Source organism: Protopterus annectens, chromosome 3.part0, assembly GCF_019279795.1.
Source record: "Protopterus annectens isolate FY-2018-M chromosome 3.part0, PAN1.0, whole genome shotgun sequence".
In the NCBI taxonomy this organism is placed as follows: domain Eukaryota; kingdom Metazoa; phylum Chordata; order Ceratodontiformes; family Protopteridae; genus Protopterus; species Protopterus annectens.
Window position 1 is genome coordinate 1932110665 of NC_056731.1, and position 20853 is coordinate 1932131517.

Genomic DNA, 20853 nt, shown 5'->3' on the forward strand with positions numbered 1-20853 from the left:
AAAGCTAAGTACCCCATTGGGGAAACTTTTCTTGCCTCAGACCGATGTCAGAAAAAGTTAACAATTGTATTTCTTGTAGGAAGCAAATACCTCATAAGGATTTTCATTCTTATTGTATACCCTGCCTAGGCCCTGATCACGACGTCACTTCTTGTCGTTTTTGTGCTAGATTTAATAAACACACTATTAAAAGACTATTTGATTTCGCACGACACTTTTTTGGCAGAAAATTTAATTATAACATGCCGTCAGAGCTACCGACTACCGGCGTGCACAAAAAACGCAGGGATAAGGATCGACAGCCCAGGCCTAAGCCTGATTCCGAGGCCTCGGTTGATCCGGTCTCCGGTTCTCCGGTTATCTGTGAGGCTCCGATGCAGCCTCTGACTACCGCAGTTGAGGAACCTGAGACCGCTACGGATATTTTGACGGAATGTACTAGGCCGACGCAGCCTTTTACTTCAGGCCCTACCGACGACTTACCTTCCAAGGATGCCGGTACTTCTGAAACACCTTCGCTTTCTGAAGGCGTTTTCAGACCGACGACTCTTACAGTCAAAACATTTTCAAAATCGAAGACTCCTTCCAAATCGAAAAAAGCTTCACTTCAGTCTCCTGTTCAAGGCCCTATGCCTAAGAAACAGATGCTTAAGATGGCTGAAGATCTGATTACTCTTATCAGGGGTTCCCAGCCTCCTCCTGACAAAAGGCGTAGACAAGAGGAAGAATCTGCTTCCTCTGAACAACTGTCTATTTCTTCGGATTCCTCTGAAGACCAAGACTATTCCTTCTCTCCTTATGAAGATTCTGATGCTGAGGACTCTATTCCCTCAGCTTCCCCTCCAGAAGATTACTCTTTTGGGGAAACTTTACACACTATGAGAGAGCATTTTCACTGGGAAGGTCAGGATTACTCTGATTCCAAGAAAAGGCTCAGAGAGTTTCTTTTACTCCCCCAACACAGACCTCTAGCCATCCCTCCTGTTCTGGACATTGTGGATGATGTTTATTTAGAATCCAGTTTCAACCCTGAGACTCTGCCTCCTGCCCCGGCCAAGCCTGACAAATATTACAGAGTACCTGATTCCCATAAATTCCTTTACAAAAGCCCAGTAGCTGACCTAGAGACCATCTCCCAGGGTCCCAAGGGGGCTAAGGCTTCCATGGCTAAAAATCCAGTACCTTCTGAAAGGGATTCAAGAGCACTAGACAGATGGGGGAAAAAGGTTTACACCTCAGCCACTTTAGCTATGAGAGCTCTAAACTGTTAATTTCATATGCTTAATTATCAGCAATTTCTGATCTCTCAGTTAAAACAAAAGATAACAACTCTTCCTCAACAATCTGAATTGAAAGAAGTACAAGATTTGTTGCACGCCACTGAGCAGGTGGGCAAACATACCTTACAAAGTGGGTTTGATTCCTTGGAGGCCTCCTGCAGAGCAGTGGTTACTGGATCAGTTATACGTAGGCATGCCTGGTTAAAGGAGCAGAGTCTGCCTGAACATGTTAAAGCAAAACTACTAGATGCTCCCTTGCAGCAGGATGTTCTTTTTGGTGTTAAAGCAGAAATTGTTTTAAATAAAATGGAGAATAAGGCAAAATCAATGCAGACAGTCAAATATTTCCTACAGGTACAACCCCCTCGCTTCAGCAGAAACTGGCCAACCAAAAATTGGTCCTTTCCAGCCACTGACAGGCCTCAGAGGGGTAAATACAGGCACCCAAGGGGCAGAGGACAACCACAAGCTCAGTATAAACCTTGCCAATGGACCACTCCAACCCAGAAGGGAGGAGAAGACAGGTCTCAAGCCACCAGAAGGCAAACTCAATGACTTGCACCTCAACTGGCCAAACAAAGCTCTTTTGTCAGCCCCCCTGGGGGGAAAACTAGCATTATTTGAAGATAACTGGCACATGGTCACAAAGGACAAATGGGTCCTGGACATAATTTTATGAGGATACAGATTCCACTTCCACACCTTGCCAATAAAAAGAGGAATGCCAAACCTGCCACAAAATCAAAGGGCAGAGGCTCAAAAACAAATTACAGCTCTCATGGCCATGAGAGCCATTCAGCGGGTACCAACTCAAGAGCAAGGCCAAGGATTTTACTCAAGACTATTCCTAGTACCCAGGAAGGAAAATGCTTGGAGACCAATTCTGGATCTTTCAATTCTAAACACTTACTTACAAGTTCCCAAATTCAAGATGCTAACACTATAGCAGCTACTTCCCATGTTGGGCAAGGAAGCATGGCTGGTAACGTTGGACCTCAAGGAGGCATACCTGCATGTCCCTATCAGACAAAGTTGCAGAAGATACCTCCGTTTCATTGCAGGTTCAACCAATTCTCAATTCTCTGCACTGCCCTTTGGCTTATCTACTGCGCCCAGAGTATTCACAAAATGCCTGGCACCAGTAATTGCATACTGCAGACAAAGAGGAATTCAAATATATCCATACCTGGACGACTGCCTCATCCAAGCAGAAAGAAAAGACATTCTCATACAACATGTGGCTTTTGTGAAGCATCTACTAAATTGCCTGGGGTACACAGTAAACAAAAAGAAGTCAAAACTAGTACCCTCACAAAAAATGACATTCCTGGGTGCCAGCTTGGACACAACGGCCCAGAAGGCTTATCTTACACCAGACAAGCAATTACAACTGACTCAATATTTCAAGACAATGGCAACAAAGACCCAATTAACTGCAAGAAAAATTCTGCAGGCTTTGGGTTTCATGGCATCTTGCATTCTGATAATACCATTTGCAAAACTGCATATGAGGAAATTACAATGGTACCTAAAAAGCGTATGGTCTCAGCACAGCCACAGCTTGGACACAGTGATATCTCTCATTCCCTGCCTTCAACAGGAATTTCTCTGGTGGGCACAGGCATGTCACCTCAACAAGGGTCAGCCTTTCACCTTGCCCCCACCCAGGCAAACTATCACAACAGATGCTTCAGACTACGCCTGGGGGGCTCACATGGCAGGGAAATGCATTCAAGGCCTATGGACTGCAGAACAAAGAAAACTGCACATAATCCAAAAAGAGATGCTAGCTGTACAGAAAGCTCGGACAGCCTTCAAGGATCTACTACAGCCTGGACAACTGGCAATAAAGACGGACAACACCACAGTAGTGTGGTACATAAACAAACAAGGGGGCACACATTCCTACCCTCTTTGCAGGCAAGCAATGATCTTATGGAACACAGCTCTGACCTACCAAGTCCAGTTACAAGCTCACTTCCTGCCAGGACAGAAAAACACATTGGCAGACGACCTAAGCAGAAACATCAAAGATCCCCACGAGTGGAAGCTAGACCCACAAATATTTGCAATGATAACTCAAAGGTGGGACCTACCAAATATAGACCTGTTTGCCAGTCCTCAAAACTACCAGCTGACAAAATTTTGTACAAGGACATTCCACCAACAAGCATGGAAAGTGGATGCTCTCTCCTTCAGTTGGAAAAACCTGACAACTTATGCCTTTCCTCCATTACCTCTTCTCACAAAGGTTCTTCTGAAGGTCAAAAAGGAGAAACCTCAAATGATTCTCATAGCCCCAGACTGACCTCGCCAGCACTGGTACCCACTATTGAAGAATATCGCTCACAACCCACCATGGATATTGCCTCAAATACCTCATTTGCTCACACAGCAAGACAAGCAGATTCTACACAGCCAGATCAAAACCTTAAACCTGGCGGCATGGCAAATCAATTAAGTAGCCAACCAGCCCTTCTTTCACAAGCAGTACTGGATGTTATTCTAGATGCCAGGAGGCCAAGCACCAGGAAGGCTTACTCGGATAAATGGAAAAGGTTTTCTGCTTGGAACCAAGCTAAAGGCCTAGATACAACTCAGCCTCATATGCCTCACATTCTGCAGTATTTAGCTGAGATGTTGCATAAAGGACTTTCCTTCTCCTCTATTAAAATCCATGCTTCAGCTGTTTCAGCTCACTACGACACGAATCCACCTTTATTTTCAAACCCACTCCTAAGGCAGTTCCTCAGAGGGGCAAAAAACATTAGACCACCTAGAAGAGCTCCTACGCCTACATGGGACCTCAACTTTGTTCTGGAAAAACTAACATTGCCGCCCTTTGAACCAGCTTTTTCTGCAGACCTTCAGTTCCTATCTTGGAAGACTGCCTTGCTCCTGGCAATAACTTCTGCTAGGAGAATTTCAGAATTACAGGCACTTATGGCAGTGGAACCTTTCCTCATTTTTCATCAAGACAGAGTTTCTCTACGAACTAATCCTTCCTTCATGCCTAAGGTGGTTTCCAGCGTAGCTTTAAATCAAACCATCCATCTACCCACTTTCTTCCCCAATCCACAGAACAAAGGTGAGAGACTCCTACATTCCTTGGACATTCACAGGCAGCTTCGATATTACTTGGATAAAACTAAGGCTTTCAGAAAAACTGACCAGCTCTTTGTTTCCTATGCTACAGCTTCTCAAGGGAAGGCCATTTCCAAGCAAACCATTTCTAAATGGATAGGCCATTGCATACGATTCTGCTATACCCATCATGGGAAACCAGTTCCTCCTACCATTAGGTCCCACTCTACCAGGGCAACAGCTACTTCTACAGTCTTTCTCAGGGGGGTTCCTACCAAGGAAATTTTAGAAGCTGCAACTTGGAGTTCTGTACACACCTTCACCAAACACTATCACTTACCTCTTTATTCTAAGTCCAGGGCAGGCTTCGCCACTGCAGTTCTGCAGGGGCTCATTGCCTCCTCTAACCTTCTATAATGCCTCCACCCTACCTTAGCTTTGGGACTCAACCCAAGTGTGATGACTGCAGCAGGATAACACGATGAACATAGTACAGTTTTGTACCTACCATAAATGTAGATGTTCGAGTGTTCACCCTTCTGCAGTCCAGGTTACCCTCCCTCCAACCCCTCTGATTTATGGCTAAACCTCTGCTATGCCTTACTGATGTATTTGCTTATAGCTTAAGGGGTTTTGTGTCTGTACAGTATTCTCACTTTTTGGTACTGATTTGGATCACCTTTTTGGGGGCACCTGACATCTGGGGCAAGAAAAACTGAAGAAAATGGCGTCGGTTGCAATATATGTACCCCTGGCACACTGACATCAGGGATGAGGTGACAGCAACCGACTTCGGACCAAGACTTTGGAAATCCGGCCGACTGCGGGACTGCCTGACGACAGGATAACCCAAGTGTGATGACTGCAGCAGGGTGAACACTCGAACATCTACATTTATGGTAGGTACAAAACTGTACTTTTACCCACCCCTAGACTTCTGGCTATTCTCCAAGTACACATAGTCCTCAATGTGTTTGAGGACATCACCCTTTTATCTGGATTCATTACTACTTGCTCCTAGGAAATCAGGTAGGTTTTACAGGGTACTTGACTCGAATAAGCATCTCTACAAAATCCTAAAGCTGATCCCTCTATAGTCTCCACTAAACCTACCAAAGGGGTTCCCAAAGGGCCATCCTGACAATCATTAAATGATGACAGGCGGAGCAGACTACTGGACAGGTTTAGCAAGAAAACTTACACTTCTGCTACCCTAGCCATGAGAGCATTAAATTGTCAATTTCATATGCTAAAATATTTGGAATCACTTCAAGACAAAATGTTAACAAAACTTGATTCCATGTCAGACAGAACCTTATACAAGGAGATGCAAGGCATTGCTAGAGAAGCTTTACAGGTAGCCAGGCATTTGAAATGTGATTATGACACCTTGGATGCTTCTTACAAGGCAGCTGCCACACGATCAGTTATATGCAGACATGGATGGCCGAGAACTCTGCCATTGTCAGACCAGGTTAAAGCAGAGTTTTTGGATGCCGCATTGGACAAAGAGTCCTTTCAGATCTCCAGCTGAACAAGTCTTTGAGAAACTAGGCAAAAAAGGCAAACATTAAAACTGTTAAAGAATTCTACTTGTCCCTTACCCCAAGATACAGTAGGAACTACTCCCTCTTGGCCCTTGATACCTAGACAAGTCAAGGGAAGGCCTCCCAGTGGAAAAAGAACAAGGCAGTGAAGAAGACTGCAACCAGAACAGCCTCCGAGATTGCTTGCTGCCAAAGAGCACACCCAATGCAAAGAACAAATGTGACTATCTGCCACCCCTTCTTCCTCACACCCCCCTCCCTTCCGGACTTTCCCAGTGGAAGGACATTACAAGGGGTCATTGGAGTCTGTGTACTGTAAAAAAAGGATACGTCATTCAGTTCAGGGGAAATTCCCCCCTGTTTGTGCATGCCAAGACCTCCAAAGGAGCAAGAAAACCTGTTGCCACCAATTATCAACAATTTGCTGAAGCAAGGTTCCATACAGCTGGCTCCACCAGGCCAAGAGGGGAAAGGTTTTTATTCAAGACTCTTCCTGGTCCCAAGAAAAGAAGGAACCTGGAGACCTGTCATGGAGCTGTCAAGGTTACAAATTCCTTCACGTTCCAAAATTCAAGATGCTTGCTCTGCAAAAGCTTTTGCCCATGATTTTTCAGGATGCCTCCATGGTTATAGTCAACCTAAAGAATGCCTGTCTTCATGTATCTATAGCTCCCAGCCAGAGAAAAGACATTTTGTAGTCTTAGGCTCACACTTGCAGTTTTGTGCCCTACCATTTGGTCTGTCTACTGCCCCAAGAGTGTTCATAAAATGCTTGGCTCCCATAATAGCACATTGCAGAATGTTGGGGGTGCACATCTTTCACTACATAGGCAACTGTCTCGTCAAAGGAAGGTCTACTTCAGAGACCCCAGATGCCCTCCAGACATCCATAGACTGCTTCTAAAAGATATATATCACATTAAACGTGCAGAAGTCTCATATGACTCCCTAAACAAGGATACTGTTTATGGGAGCATTGATGGACTCCACCCAACAAAGTGTTCCTCCGTCAGGACAAGATAGTCTTCCTCACAAAGTACTTGAGCCACCTGCTAACAAAACAACTTATCTAGACCTGAGAGTTCTTAAGGATCCCAGGGTACATGGCTTTATGTATCCTAATGGTCCCTTTAGCAAAGCTGCAAGTAAGGAAGATACAGTGATTTCTCAAAAATGACTGGGAACAACATTCTCAGCCCCTACAAACCCTTCTTCCTCTGCCTCAAGAAGGAGCTTCTATGGTGGAGTTTTACTATACAAAACAACCTTTACTGTGCCTCACACAAACAAGTCCATCACCACAGACTAAGATATGGCTTGGGAAGTCCACCTAGACCCAATGAGGGCACAGATCATTTGGTCCCCAAAACAGAAAAAAAGAAGTGTATCAATTTGAAGGAAATGTTGCCAGTTTGTCTGGCCATGAAAGCTTTCAGACACTTGATTCCAGGAACCCTGCAAATATGAACAAACGATACCAGTCATGTGGTACTTAAACCGGGGGGGGGGGGGCTTGTCGTATTCCTTGAGCAGCCTTACCAGACAGATCTGGATGCTGGCCAAGGACTTGTGGTATCACTGTCGTTGCATCATGCATGCCGTGGTACAGCAATATTCTGGCAGATTCCCTGAACAGGACTTTACTAGACCCAAGCGAGTGTATATTGAAACGATCATTAGTAAGTTATTTCATCCCAAAGGTTTCCTTTCTTTGAGTTTCAGCTGCTGAAGTTCCTTATACATGTGATAGTTATATATCAGTTTTTGATTATGTAAGTGTCAGATGTTATTGCTTCTTTGATTTACAAGGAGGGGGTATTCACTAATAGATAAAAAATTATAGATGTCAAAGGAGCTTTGGGGCAGCCACGGTGGTGCACCGGTTAGTGTTTCTGCCTCACAGCAAGAGGTTCTCAGGTTCGATTCTTGGCTGGGGTGCCTTCTGTGCGGAGTCTGCATGTCCTCCCTGTGGTCACGTTGGTTTCCTCCAGGTGCTCCGGTTTCCTCCCACATCCCAAAGACATGCTGTAGGTGGATTGGACACTCTAAATTGGCCCTAGGCATGAGTGCATGCGTGTGTGCCTTCTGTGGAAGGTTGGGCGCCGGACTACCAAGTCGACACTGTAAAACTCCACTGCCAATCATGAACGGACAGGTGATCCGCTGTAGTGACCCCTAACTGGGGAAAGTCGAAAGAAGAAGATGATGTCAAAGGAGCTTCATTTAAAACAACTTTTATTTCCAAATAAAAAAGAACTAGCACCTCAGCCGGGAGCTTTTAAGGCTTGTGTTTGAACAAAGGTGAGGTTAATGTTTTTTCAAGGTGTTCACTAATAGTCCAGGGATGAATTGGTCTGCTCCTTAGATGCTCATACTTAGCCAACATATTGTGTCATGACATGCTTTGGAATGGATGCAAAGATGCCCCAAAATGTGGAATATTAAAAAAAAGTTGAGTTACAATTGGCAGAAAAGACATACCAAATAAAGAACACATTGTGGATGGTTATTTTCTAGATAAGCTGATGCAGTAAGAATGTATTTGTAGTACATGTTGAGTGCTAAGTATGCTCCAGAATTGGGAAAAAAGATAACTTTAGATGTTAAGTTGTCAATCTCGCCTTCATTCTTGCTGGATGGGTTCGGAGCCGATCCTCGGCTCCGACTCGGCACTTGCTTAGCTTGAGAACTCCTTTTACCAGCTCGAGGCAACCCTATATCCCATGATGCAAGGCGGGACTACCTCAGATCTCGTTTGCCGCTTTGCGAAAGAGGTCTCCTTTTTGCCAGCTGAGGTAAGTTGGAATTTTCAAAAGCTTAGTCAGGGTTTTATCTCTCCCTTGTTCCTTTTTATAGAGTGTAGTGTTTCTACAGCCCACCCTATTTCCCCATTTAGTTAAAATCTTCTAGTTTTTATAAAAGTTTAAAGATTTTTCAGTTAGGCCTAGGCCCCTTCTTAATCCCTACCTGTGTGTCTGTGTTTGTTGGGATTAATTGTGTGATTGTTTGGGGTGTGTGTGAGTATTATTTCTTCTTGGACTATGTCTAAGGAAGGCAAGGTCTCAGGCTTCAAGAAGTGTGACTCGTGCTGTCAGAAAATGTCTCTGACAGACGGTCACACTTCTTGTGTTTACTGGGGCCTTTGCACCTGCAGGACTCCTGTGCTTTGTGTCATTCTTTTAGCCAGAGAGTCCTGCAGGAAAGGAGGAATAAATTGATCCTCCGTGGCTTACTAAAGCCAGAAGGTTCACCCACTAAAACTGGGTCTAGCAAACCTTCTAAGCCACCGAAGGTTCAGGCTACAGCTTCTAAGCCTTCTCTGGTGGCTCCGACTCCTTCTGAGTCGAGATCGGCTCCGGCCGGAGCCGATCTTTCTTCTTCTAAAGTAGTAGTGTCGGTTCCGATTGGTTCCGACACCCAATCTACTGTTGCCTTGTCGGCTCCGGCTGGAGCCGACATATTATCTAGTATCGGGCGAAGCCTTGGCTCCATCTGGAACTCAGGGACATCGGCTCCGATGTCTTCGTCCAGGAAGAGATCTCGGTCCCCTTCGTTGGAGAGTATCCACTCTGCTCCGGGGTCTCCTCTTTTGTCGGAGCGGAGTCATCGGAGCCGATCTTCGAGATCTTCCAGGCTGTCTGACCACGATTTAGAGAGGGTGGTAAGCAGGCTGTTGAAGTCACAGGCACTAGCCCAAATGCTCCATAGCCCGTCTCAGCAGACTTCGGCTATTGCTTTACCCCTTGAACTTCCTCCTCTGACTCCCCTCCAGAGTTCGGAGCCGGAGCTTCTCGGGACAGTGACCGTGTCGGCGCTGGAACCGATACATCCCTCTTCGGCTCCGTCGTCTTCGGCTCCGATCTCTTCCATGAGACCTTCCTTGGAGGATTCCGGTCGTCGAGTTTCCCTTGTCTGCTCCGAGGGGGCTAGTGGCATCGGACCCTTGTCGACCCCGCTCTCCCTCTCGGGGCTTTCGGCTTTGGTAAGCTCGGCACCGACATCGGCCTCGGAGCCTTCCCTCTCAGTGGAGCCGGGAGTTCCTATTTCCTCGGAACGGGAATATTCCGGCCTCCCGGGGAGGGGAGCCTTTGAGGTGATGAGGAGTGTCCTGGCACCTGAGCCAGGTCAACGGTCCATCCCATTAGCTCCTCCCTCTTCGGTGCCTGTAGACGCCTCTTGCCAGTCTCTTGCTCCCAGGCCCAGGGATCCATCGCCCCAGGTGTCCCCATTGGGAATATCTTCCTCTTCCGAGGTTTCTCCTGATCCTGCAGGGGAACCTCCTCGGAAGAGGACGTGTAAGAGGAAACACACAGACTCCCCTGAGTCTACAACATCTGATACCGACTTAGATGAGTCGGAGGGTTCCCCACGGTCCCCCTCTGAGGATGTCTCCTTTTCAGACATCCTTGAGCTCCTCAAACAGAGGGGGAATTGGCCCTCCATTGACCCCTCCGAGGATGAGTCGGTATACCTGGAGGCTTTTGGATCCCGACCCTCCACCTCCTGGGTGTCTCCGCCTTTCGACCCACTTATGCAGGTAGTGGCTCGGAAGGCGTGGGCAGCTCCAGATTCTGTGGAACCGGTTCCCAGGAGACCATCCAAATTTATCACGGCCCCTGCAGATAAGCAGTTTCTTTCCAAGGCGTCTCTGTGGATGCTATGGTGGCGGCGGCCACCAAGAAGGAACTTGTGGATCCTTCAGTACCTGTCCATCCTCCTAACAAAGATTCTAGGACCATGGACAGGTATGGAAAGCGGATGTTTTCTTCAGCGACCTTTGCTATCGTTAAGCTGAACTACCTTTGTCACTTCACCAGGCTTCAAAGAGATATTCTCAAGGAACTAGATGAAGTGGTCCAGGATCCTTCTGCTGCTGGGGCTCAAGAAAAGATTGCCTCACAGCTAGCAATCCTGAATTCCTTAACTAACTCCTCCATGCGGCTCATATCCTATGCAGCCGATGGGGCGAAAAGGGCCGCAGGCACAGGAGTGGCTCTTAGACGTCAAGCCTGGATGCGGCTTTGTAATTTTGCGGACCCCTTTAAGGCGTCCTTCACCAATACCCCCTTTGACGGTTCGGCTTTGTTCGGACCTCAGGTGAAGGAAACCTTGACCAGGTGTGAGCAGGATGGCAAAACTCTTTCTGCCATTGGAGTCCATTTTTCCACCCCTTCTAGACCCTACCCCAAGGGTCAGAAGGGAGGAAAGATGTGGTTCCGCAAAGCCCAAGGAGCAGCGCCGGACACACGTGGGCAGTTTACCCCCAGAGGCAGAGGGGGTAACAATAATAAACGCCGCCCTAGGGGCAGAGGGGGTCCTCAGAACCAGGGCAACAGGGAGTCTCTTCCTGAGAAGCCCTTTCAGCATCCCTGAGGTGTTGCCCGACTGTCCACCCTTGGAGGCAGTCGGGGGAAGGATTTCGCTGTACCCAGTAGCCTGGCGTTCCCTTTCACAAGATATGTGGGTACAGTCGATTAATATCCGAGGGTTACAAAATCCCCTTTGAAAGGTATCCTGTACCTCACCAATCCCTTCCAGACATCTCACCCGGTCAAAGGGATTTGGCAGAACAGGAGGTTATAAAGCTCCTACAAAAAAGAGCCATCCAGACTGTTCCAGCAGACCAAGTAGGATCCGGCGTCTACTCCAGATTCTTTTTGGTCCCCAAAAGGACAGGAGATTGGAGACCTATACTAGACCTAAGCAATCTAAACAGATTTGTCAAGAAGGCAAGATTCCGGATGGTCACGCTTCAGTCCATTTTGCCCTTTCTGGGCAAGGACAACTGGATGTGCTCGATAGACCTTCAGGATGCGTACTATCATATAAAGATCCACAGGCGCTCCAGGAGGTTTCTCCGCTTTCGGCTAGGGACCAGTCATTATCAATTCAGAGCCCTGCCCTTTGGCCTCACTTCAGCCCCCAGAGTGTTTACCAAATGCATGGCAGTGGTCGCAGCTCACCTGAGACGTCAAGGATTCCAGGTGTTTCCTTATTTGGACGACTGGCTCCTCTCCGCCACCACCAGGCATCAGCTTCTTCAGACCAGAGACTACACTCTGCAGCTTTGCAAAAGTTTGGGAATTTCAGTGAATTTCGAAAAATCTTCTCTGCGGCCTTGCCAATCTATCACCTTTATAGGCGCAGAATTAAACACCGTCAAGTTGTCAGCCAGACTAACATATCAGGGAATTCTGGACATCCAGAAATTTGTTCGGATATTATTGCAGAGCAGCAAAGCCAGATTGATTCTGAAAGTTCTAGGTCTTATGGCTGCGGCCATTGTTCTTCTACCACTGGCTCGCTTCCACATGCGTCTGCTGCAGTGGATGTTATTCACTCAGTGGTCGTTCCACAGTCTTCCGATGAAACACGAAATCTTAGTCACACAATCGTGCAGAGCTCATCTGAACTGGTGGATATCTTCCCCTCTCCTTCACCAGGGCTGACCATTTGTTCCCCCTCCTCCGGTTGCCACAGTCACTACGGATGCCTCTCTGATCGGGTGGGGGGGGGCATTATCAGGGCAGGATGGTCCACGGGACGTGGCAACCCATAGAATACCATCTGCACATAAATGTCCTGGAGATGAGAGCGGTGCTTTTAACGTTGCAAGCCCTCAATGACTTTCTTCCCGCGGGGACTATTGCAGTACAAACGGACAACATGTCCGTGGTCTGGTACATCAACAAGCAGGGCGGGACCAGGTCCTATCCGTTGTGTCGAGAAGCTCTCAGACTTTGGCAATGGGCAATCTCCTCTCATCGGTTTCTGATAGCAACGCACATCCCCGGCAGGTCCAACCTCTTGGCGGACAGGCTGAGCAGAGCCATTCTCATGCCTCACGAGTGGTCTCTCAATCAATCTATTGTGGACCAGATTTTTCTGAAGTGGGGCACACCTTGTTGCGATCTTTTTGCTACTCCCCAAAACAACAAGTGCCCGACTTTTCACCCTCTTTCCCCTTCCAGGCCAACCCCTGAGAGACTCTCTAACCCAGGATTGGCCCCGGGGACTTCTTTACGCTTTTCCTCCCTTTCCCTTGATTCCACAAGTCATTCAGAAAGCCACCGTTTTGAGGGCCAAGTTGATTCTCATTGCCCCTTACTGGCCTCAACAAATTTGGTTCCCGACTCTGCATCATTACCTCCTGGTGCGGCCTTGGCATCTGGACCCAGTTCCGGATCTTTTGATCCACCAGTCGGGTCAACAGCACCAGGCCATTCATTCTCTCAACCTCACTGCTTGGTTGCGCCACTTCCTACCCTAGCCAGGCTTCCTATGATCTCTGATCCTGTCAGAGATATTTTAGTAGCTTCTTTGAAGTCGTCCACCAGAACCGTGTATGCTAGCAAGTGGCGACGTTTTTCCATTTGGACAAACTCCAGGCACATTGATCCCTTTACTGCTCCTGTGCATTCTGTTTTAGATTTCCTGGCTGAAGTTTTTCAGTCAGGATCCTCTTCATCAACAGTCAAAGTTCAACTGGCGGCTATTTCCAAATATCATGTTGGATTACAAGATCATAACATTATGTCACATAGGCTATGCAAAGCCTTTCTGAGAGGAGTTTTGTGTCTGAAGCCGCCAATAAAACATCCTCCTCCACAATGGGATCTGAATTTAATGTTAGCATCCTTGATTTTACCACCCTTCGAACCGTCTGCCTGATGTTCCTTGAAGTTATTGACCTGGAAAACTATATTCTTACTGGCTGTCACTTCAGCAAGAAGGGTTTCCGAAATTCAAGCTCTCTGCATCCGTTCCCCTTACTTGGTTTTTCACAAGGACAGGGTATCCTTAAGAACGAACCCGTCCTTTCTCCCCAAAGTTGTTTCTCAAACTAATATTAATCAATCCATCGATCTACCAGTCTTTTTCCCAAATTATTCTGACAGAGCTGAACAAAAGCTTCATTTTTTGGATGTCCATCGTCAGCTCGGGTACTATTTGCATAGAACGAAACAATTCAGGAAATCGGACCAATTATTTGTCTCCTATGCAGAAAACAGGAAAGGTCTCCCAGTTTCTAAAGTGACCTTATCCAGATGGTTGTCTTCCACCATTTCTTATGTGTATTCACTCAGAGGCAAGCAACTACCTTCTAAACCGAAAGCACACTCAACCAGGAGTCTATCCACTTCTGCAGCCTTTCAGGATAGACTACCCATTGATACCATTTGTGCAGCAGCTACTTGGGCCACTCCTCATACCTTTGTTTCTCATTACAAGTTAGATTTGGCCTCCAGAGACGGGGCCAGTTTTGGTTCCACAGTTCTCAAGAGTCTGTTCCAATGAGCCACCCGGGATACAGGTGCTAGGGACGCGGTCCCATCCAGCAAGAATGAAGGCGAGATTGACAACTTAACATTTAGAAGTTATGTACCTACCATAACGTTCCATGTTAGTTGTCTTCTCGCCTTCTTTCTTAAGCCCTCCCTCCTTCCCCCTGGCCTGGACAGATCTTGAAGAGTTTCCTCTTCTCAGGTTGTTCCCTCCTGAGTCTTCAATAGAAGAGTCCTTTGTTAGGAATTTTTGTGTTCCTAGTTCTACTAGGTTAGTCCTTAGCAGGGTATGTTAGCTACCAAACGAGATCTGAGGTAGTCCCGCCTTGCATCATGGGATATAGGGTTGCCTCGAGCTGGTAAAAGGAGTTCTCAAGCTAAGCAAGTGCCGATCGGAACCCATCCAGCAAGAAAGAAGGCGAGAGAAGACAACTAACATGGAACGTTATGGTAGGTACATAACTTCTAATTTGCACCTCTCAAATGTAAAAGAAGTACAGAATAAATTTTGTTATGCAGTCTGCAGAGACCTTCTGTTGTAGGGCATACAGAGCATCCACATCAAGCAGTGCTGGGAAATGGTAACAGTTTTAAAAGTTGTAAAGCACTTCATTTTGCTACATAAAACAAAAACAGACTTGTGTTTAACTGCTTTTAAATTTGTTAGGCCACCAGAGATGTGTTTAGCATCTTGTCTCTATGTGGACGCACACAGTGTTTTGCAACTTTTAAAGGTGTAAAACACATTGTGCTCCTCCATTTTTTTATTTTATTTTATTTAGCGTGTAGTACATCAGGGCAGCTAAAGATCCACGTGCTACGAAGAATTGTGATTGGGCTGCCAATCATAACTGTTTGTTAATATGTTTTCAAAACAAGAAATTTGTACCTCAGTCTTTCAAGGTGAAAATTCTTGAATCCATTTTTTGAACACTTCAACAGATTAGTTATGATCACTGACTTGATTATAATTTTGTGTTATATATTTTTAGGAAGATGACTGGAAAATGATTAAATTATTTCCACACAGTGTATTTTATTACAAGTCTGCAGCCAGTGTTTGTTTGATGGGCCATATTAGAAATGTGTGCATAAGAAAGGATGTTAAAGTTCTTGTAAAGGAAAAAAAAAGCAAATATTTAGAAAAATGACTTTGTTTAAATAACCTTCACAGGTTGTCGACTATTACAAGGAAGCTTGTCGTGCCTTGGAGAATTCCGAAACTGCATCACTGCTAGGAAAGATTCAGAAGGACTGGAAAAAGCTTGTTCAGATGAAAATCTACTACTTTGCAGCTATAGCTCATGTATGTTGTCTTATACTGTATGTGATTAAGATAAAAATTCTTATTTAACTTTCTCTTACTAAAAATGACTCCTACAGGCACCATCTTGCACATTTTTTTGGAAGCCAGGAGCAATATCAACACCAGTGTTCCAGGAGTTGTACATTTCCAGCACTGTGCCCAAGAGCAAGTGGTAACATCAAGATGTTCTTTGTGTTTCACTGTTGCGGTCATTACATTTGGATAATCTGCTGGCAGGTTGCCCTCAGTTGGCCTGATTAACAAAGTCTTGGGTCCTGTGTCGGTTGCCGTCCCTTCTTCCATGACGTCAGGTCGTCAGGGGTATAAAACATGCAGCCAACACCATTACATCAGTCTTTCTTGCCGTGTGGTGCCCAAAGCAGAAGCAGTTCACAAGTGCCGGTTGGCCGACTCCTGAAATTTTCGTTTTCGAGTTTCAAAACCGAAGTCTTCAACTAAAAGCTAAGTACCCCGTTGGGGTAACTTTTTCTTGCTCCTTACCGATGTCAGTAAAAGTTAATAATTGTATTAGTTGTGGGAAGCAAATACCTCATAAGGATTTTCATTTGTACTGTATTCCTTGCCTAGGCCCTGACCACGACGTACCTTGCTGTCGGTTTTGTGCTTTATTTAATCGGCGCACTATCCGTCGTCGGTACATTTTTGCTTCTAAATATTTCAGTTCTCGGTTTAATTATCCAGAAAGGACGTCGGTTAGCCATCCGACTACCGGAATAACAAAAAAAGCACAAAGAAAAAGACGGGGACAGGCCATTGAGTTCCAAAACTGCCGACAACGCTTCTCCTAAGCCAGTCGCCAGTTCGTCGGTACTCAGTGAGCCCCTGATACCTGCTACTTCTGATTTGCAGGCCTTTACTGAGACCCATTCGGAGTCCGGCATGCTGCGAGATGCTTCACCTATGGAACCCACGGATGTCTCTACCTTGGATGGGTCCAGAGCCGCTGTCCAGGCACTGGCTTCTGAGGGTGTATTCAGGCCTGCAAACTTGCATATTAAACCAACTCCACCTTCAATACTAAGGCCTAAATCTCGATCTGTGTGTAAAAAAATTACGCCCAGGCCACATGTACAGGCCCCAATGCCTAAAAAACAAATTATCAAAATGGCTGAAGATTTAATTACACTGATCAGGGGTAGTCAACCCCCCCCCCTCTTCTAAGAGGCCTAGGGCTAAACTTGATTATGACTCTTCTGAACAGGACTCTGTTTCCCCTGACTCTTCTAATGACCTGGATTTGTCCATACCTACTTATGAGGATTCTGATGCAGAGGATTCTATTCCCTCTGCTTCTCCCCCTGAGGATTTTTCTTTTGGGGAAACTTTGCATACCTTAAGGGAGCATTTCCACTGGGAAAGTCAGGAATTTTCCGAATCCAAAAAGAGACTTAGGGATTTCCTTCCTCTTCCTCAGCATAGGCCTTTGGCTATACCTCCTGTTCTAGACATTGTGGATGATGTGTTTTCGGACTCCAGTATGGCCCCTGATTCCCTGCCTCCGGCCCCTAGTAAACCAGACTGATACTACAGGGTTCCTGAGTCCCACAAATTTATTTTCAAAAATCCTGTTGCGGATCCAGAAACAATTTCTCAGGGGCCCAAGGGCATTAAGGCTTCTACTGCTAAAAATCCTACCCCTTCTGATAGAGACTCCAGGGCGCTGGACAGATGGGGTAAAAAGGATGTTCATCGTGCATACAGCTGCAGTAATCACAGATGGGTTCTCTGCCGTCAGGCGGGTCCTCGGTCGGCCGAATTCCAAAGTCTAGGTCCAGCGTCGGTTGGTGTCGCTTTCTCTCTTGACGTCAGTGAGGCCAGAGTATATAAGACACAGCCGACGCCATGTTCTTCAGTCTTTTTTGCCGCGCGGTGCCCGAAGCAGAAGCAGTTCACAAGTGCCGGTCGGCCAGCTCCTGAATTATGAAAAAATTGGAAACCGAAGTCTTCATTAAAGCTAAGTACCCCGTTGGGGAAACTTTTCTTGCCTCAGACCGATGTCAGAAAAAGTTAATAATTGTATTGCTTGTGGGAAGCAAATACCGCATAAGGATTTCCATTCCCTCTGCATACCTTGTTTAGGCCCAGACCACGACGTCTCGGGCTGTCACTTTTGCGCTACCTTCAATAAACGCACTATTAAGCGTCGGGCGGAGTTCGCCCAACACTTTTTTGGAAAAGCCTTTGATTATAAAATGTCGTTGGAGACTCCGACTACCGTTTTGTCCAAAAAACGCAAGGGCAAGGACCGACACGTGAGGTCCGCGGTCCCCACCGACACCACGCCAAAACAGGCTACACGTGGTCCGGTTCTCAGCGAGACGCCTTTGCAGTCCCTGACTACTGACGACACTTCTTTGGCGGTGTCCTCTGTACCCGAGACCGCAGGTACCTCGGCCCTTTCACAGACTACAACCAAAGCCATTGCTAATGTTGAGCCTCCTAATGTGGACAGGTCCACTTCCACCCATGGTGTCTTTAGACCCTCATCTTCTTTTTCTATTAAGGCCTTTACTAAATCCAAAGCAGCCAGGCATCCCAAGAGGCCTGTTACACAAGGCCCTTCTCCAGGCCCCATGCCTAAAAAACAGATGCTGAAAATGGCTGAGGATTTGATTACTCTTATCAGGGGTTCTCAACCCCCTCCAGACAAGAGACCCAGAGTGGAGGAAGATTCTCCCTCTTCTGATCAGGGCTCCATTTTATCAGAACATTCTGATGTAGAGGAACACTCTTGCTCCCCTTTTGAAGATTCAGATGCAGAGCAAGTCCATTCCTTCTGTATCTCCTCCTGAGGATTTTTCCTTTGGGGAAACCTTGCACACTTTAAGGGAACACTTCCATTGGGAAGGCCAAGACTTTTCTGATTCCAAGAAAAGACTTGGGGAATTTCTTTTGTTACCTCAACACAGGCCTCTGGCGATACCTCCTGTTTTGGACATACTTGATGATGTTTATTCGGAGGCTTGCCTTAACCCGGATTCCCTGCCTCCTGCACCAGTCAAACCTGATAGGTACTACAGAGTTCCTATCTCTCACCAATTCCTCTACAAAAGCCATAATGCTGACCCTGAGACCAATTTCTCAAGGCCCCAAGGGATTGAAGGCCTCTACTGCCAAGAATCCACTTCCTGCCGAAAGAGAGTCAAGATCTTTAGAAAGGTGGGGAAAAAAGGTATATACCTCGGCCACCCTTGCCATGAGGGCCTTAAATTGTCAGTTTCATATGCTTAAATATCAACAGTTCCTGTTATCACAATTAAGGAATAAAATGTCTCAACCTGAACAACCAGATTTAAAGGAGTTACAGGATATGATGCATAGTGCAGAGCAAGTGGGTAAACACACCTTACAATGTGGCTATGATGCCCTAGAGGCCTCAAGTAGAGCGGCTGCTACAGGATCAGTCATTCATAGACATGCCTGGCTTAGGGAACAAAGCTTGCCTGATCATGTGAAAGCTAAACTTCTAGATGCTCCTTTACAAAAGGATGTGCTGTTTGGTACTAATGCTGAGGAGATATTACGGAAAATGGAAGAAAAAGCCAAATCTATGCAAACTGTCAAAGCTTTTTACAGGTCCAACCACCACGTTTTAGCAGAAATTGGCCTTCTAAAAACTGGTCCTTTCCAGCCACTGACAAGCCCCAAAGAGGTAGATACAGACGCACAAGGGGCAGAGGGCAATCACAAGGATCATATAGAGGCCGACAATGGCAAGGTCCAGCACCAAGAGGTGGCGAAGACAGTGCACAACAATACAGAAAACAAACCCAATGACTCCCTCATCTCCATGCCAAGCAGGTCTCAGCTGGCAGCACCTTTGGGAGGAAAGCTAGCATTATTTGCAAGAAATTGGCATATTGTCACAACAGACAAATGGATCCTGGACGTCATAAACAGAGGCTACAAATTTCTATTCCACACTCTTCCAAAAATGAGAGGCATGCCAAACCTGCCACACAATCAAAGGGCAGAGGCACAACTACAAATTTTAAAGCTCATAAGCATGAGAGCCATACAAGAGGAACTTACTCACAAACAAGGTCAAGGTTTTTATTCAAGACTTTTTCTGGTACCAAGGAAAGGAACCGACTGGAGACCCATTTTGGACTTATCCACCCTAAACACATATTTACTCGTACCAAAATTCAAGATGCTCACATTACAGCAGCTTCTTCCCATGCTGGGCAAGGAGTTTTGGCTGGTAACATTGGACCTCAAGGAGGCATACCTGCATGTCCCAATCAGACAAAGTTGCAGAAGATACCTCAGATTTCTTGCAGGTTCAATCCACTATCAATTATCTGCATTGCCCTTTGGCTTATCTACTGCGCCCAGAGTATTCACAAAGTGCCTGGCATCAGTGATTGCCTACTGCAGACTTCAAGGGATACAAATTTACCCTTATTTGGACGACTGCCTGATCCAAGCGGACAGCAAACACATACTTCTGGAACATCTGGCTTATGTAACACGGTTAATGCATTCTCTGGGATATACAATCAACAAAAAGAAATCCAGGCTAACACCATCTCAGAAAATAACTTTCCTGGGTGCCAACTTGGACACAAACACCCAGATGGCCTATCTAACGCCAGAAAAACAGGGGCAGCTAACTCAGTACTTCAAAATACTAGCAAAATGTACCAGGCTTACTGCAAGGAAAATCCTGCAGGCTCTGGGATTCATGGCATCTTGCATTCTTTTAATCCCATGTGCAAAGCTGCATATGAGGAAACTTCAATGGTACCTAAAAAACCTATGGTCTCAACACAGTCACAGTTTGGAAACAATAATACCAATAATTCCATGTTTGCAAAAGGAATTTCTATGGTGGGCCCAAGCATGTCAAGCAAACACAGGCCTCCCTTTCTGCAAGCCTCAAGCAAACCAAGTCATCACAACAGACGCCTCAGACTACGCCTGGGGGGCGCACATGACAGACAGGTGCATTCAGGGCAAATGGTCCCAAAAGGAAAAGCACCTTCACATCAATCAAAAAGAAATGCTAGCAGTAATAAATGCAATTATAGCTTTCAAGGACCTCCTGCATCCAGGACAATTACTGATAAGAACAGACAACACCACAGTAATGTGGTACATAAACAAACAAGGCGAAACACATTCATACCCCTTGTGCAGACTAGCCATGACTCTTTGGAACTTGGCTCTGGAATGGCAAATCGAACTTCAAGCACAGTACTTGCCAGGATTGGAAAACACGCTGGCAGACAATCTAAGCAGAAATATGACAGATCCACACGAATGGAAGTTGCATCCTCAGGTGTTTACAGAGATAATACAAGAGTGGGGGAGGCCAGACATAGTTC

General features: G+C 46.2%; 1 protein-coding gene across 1 annotated transcript in view; it reads left to right on the plus strand.

The window, feature by feature from the left end:
• The window catches only part of PTPN23 (protein tyrosine phosphatase non-receptor type 23), a 1983393-nt gene that overhangs the window by 809571 nt on the left and 1152969 nt on the right, over positions 1-20853 (plus strand). The window contains exon 8 of the mRNA XM_044066015.1: positions 15371-15502. Within this exon, the coding sequence (XP_043921950.1) occupies positions 15371-15502 (132 nt within the window). The remainder of the gene's footprint in view (positions 1-15370; positions 15503-20853) is intronic.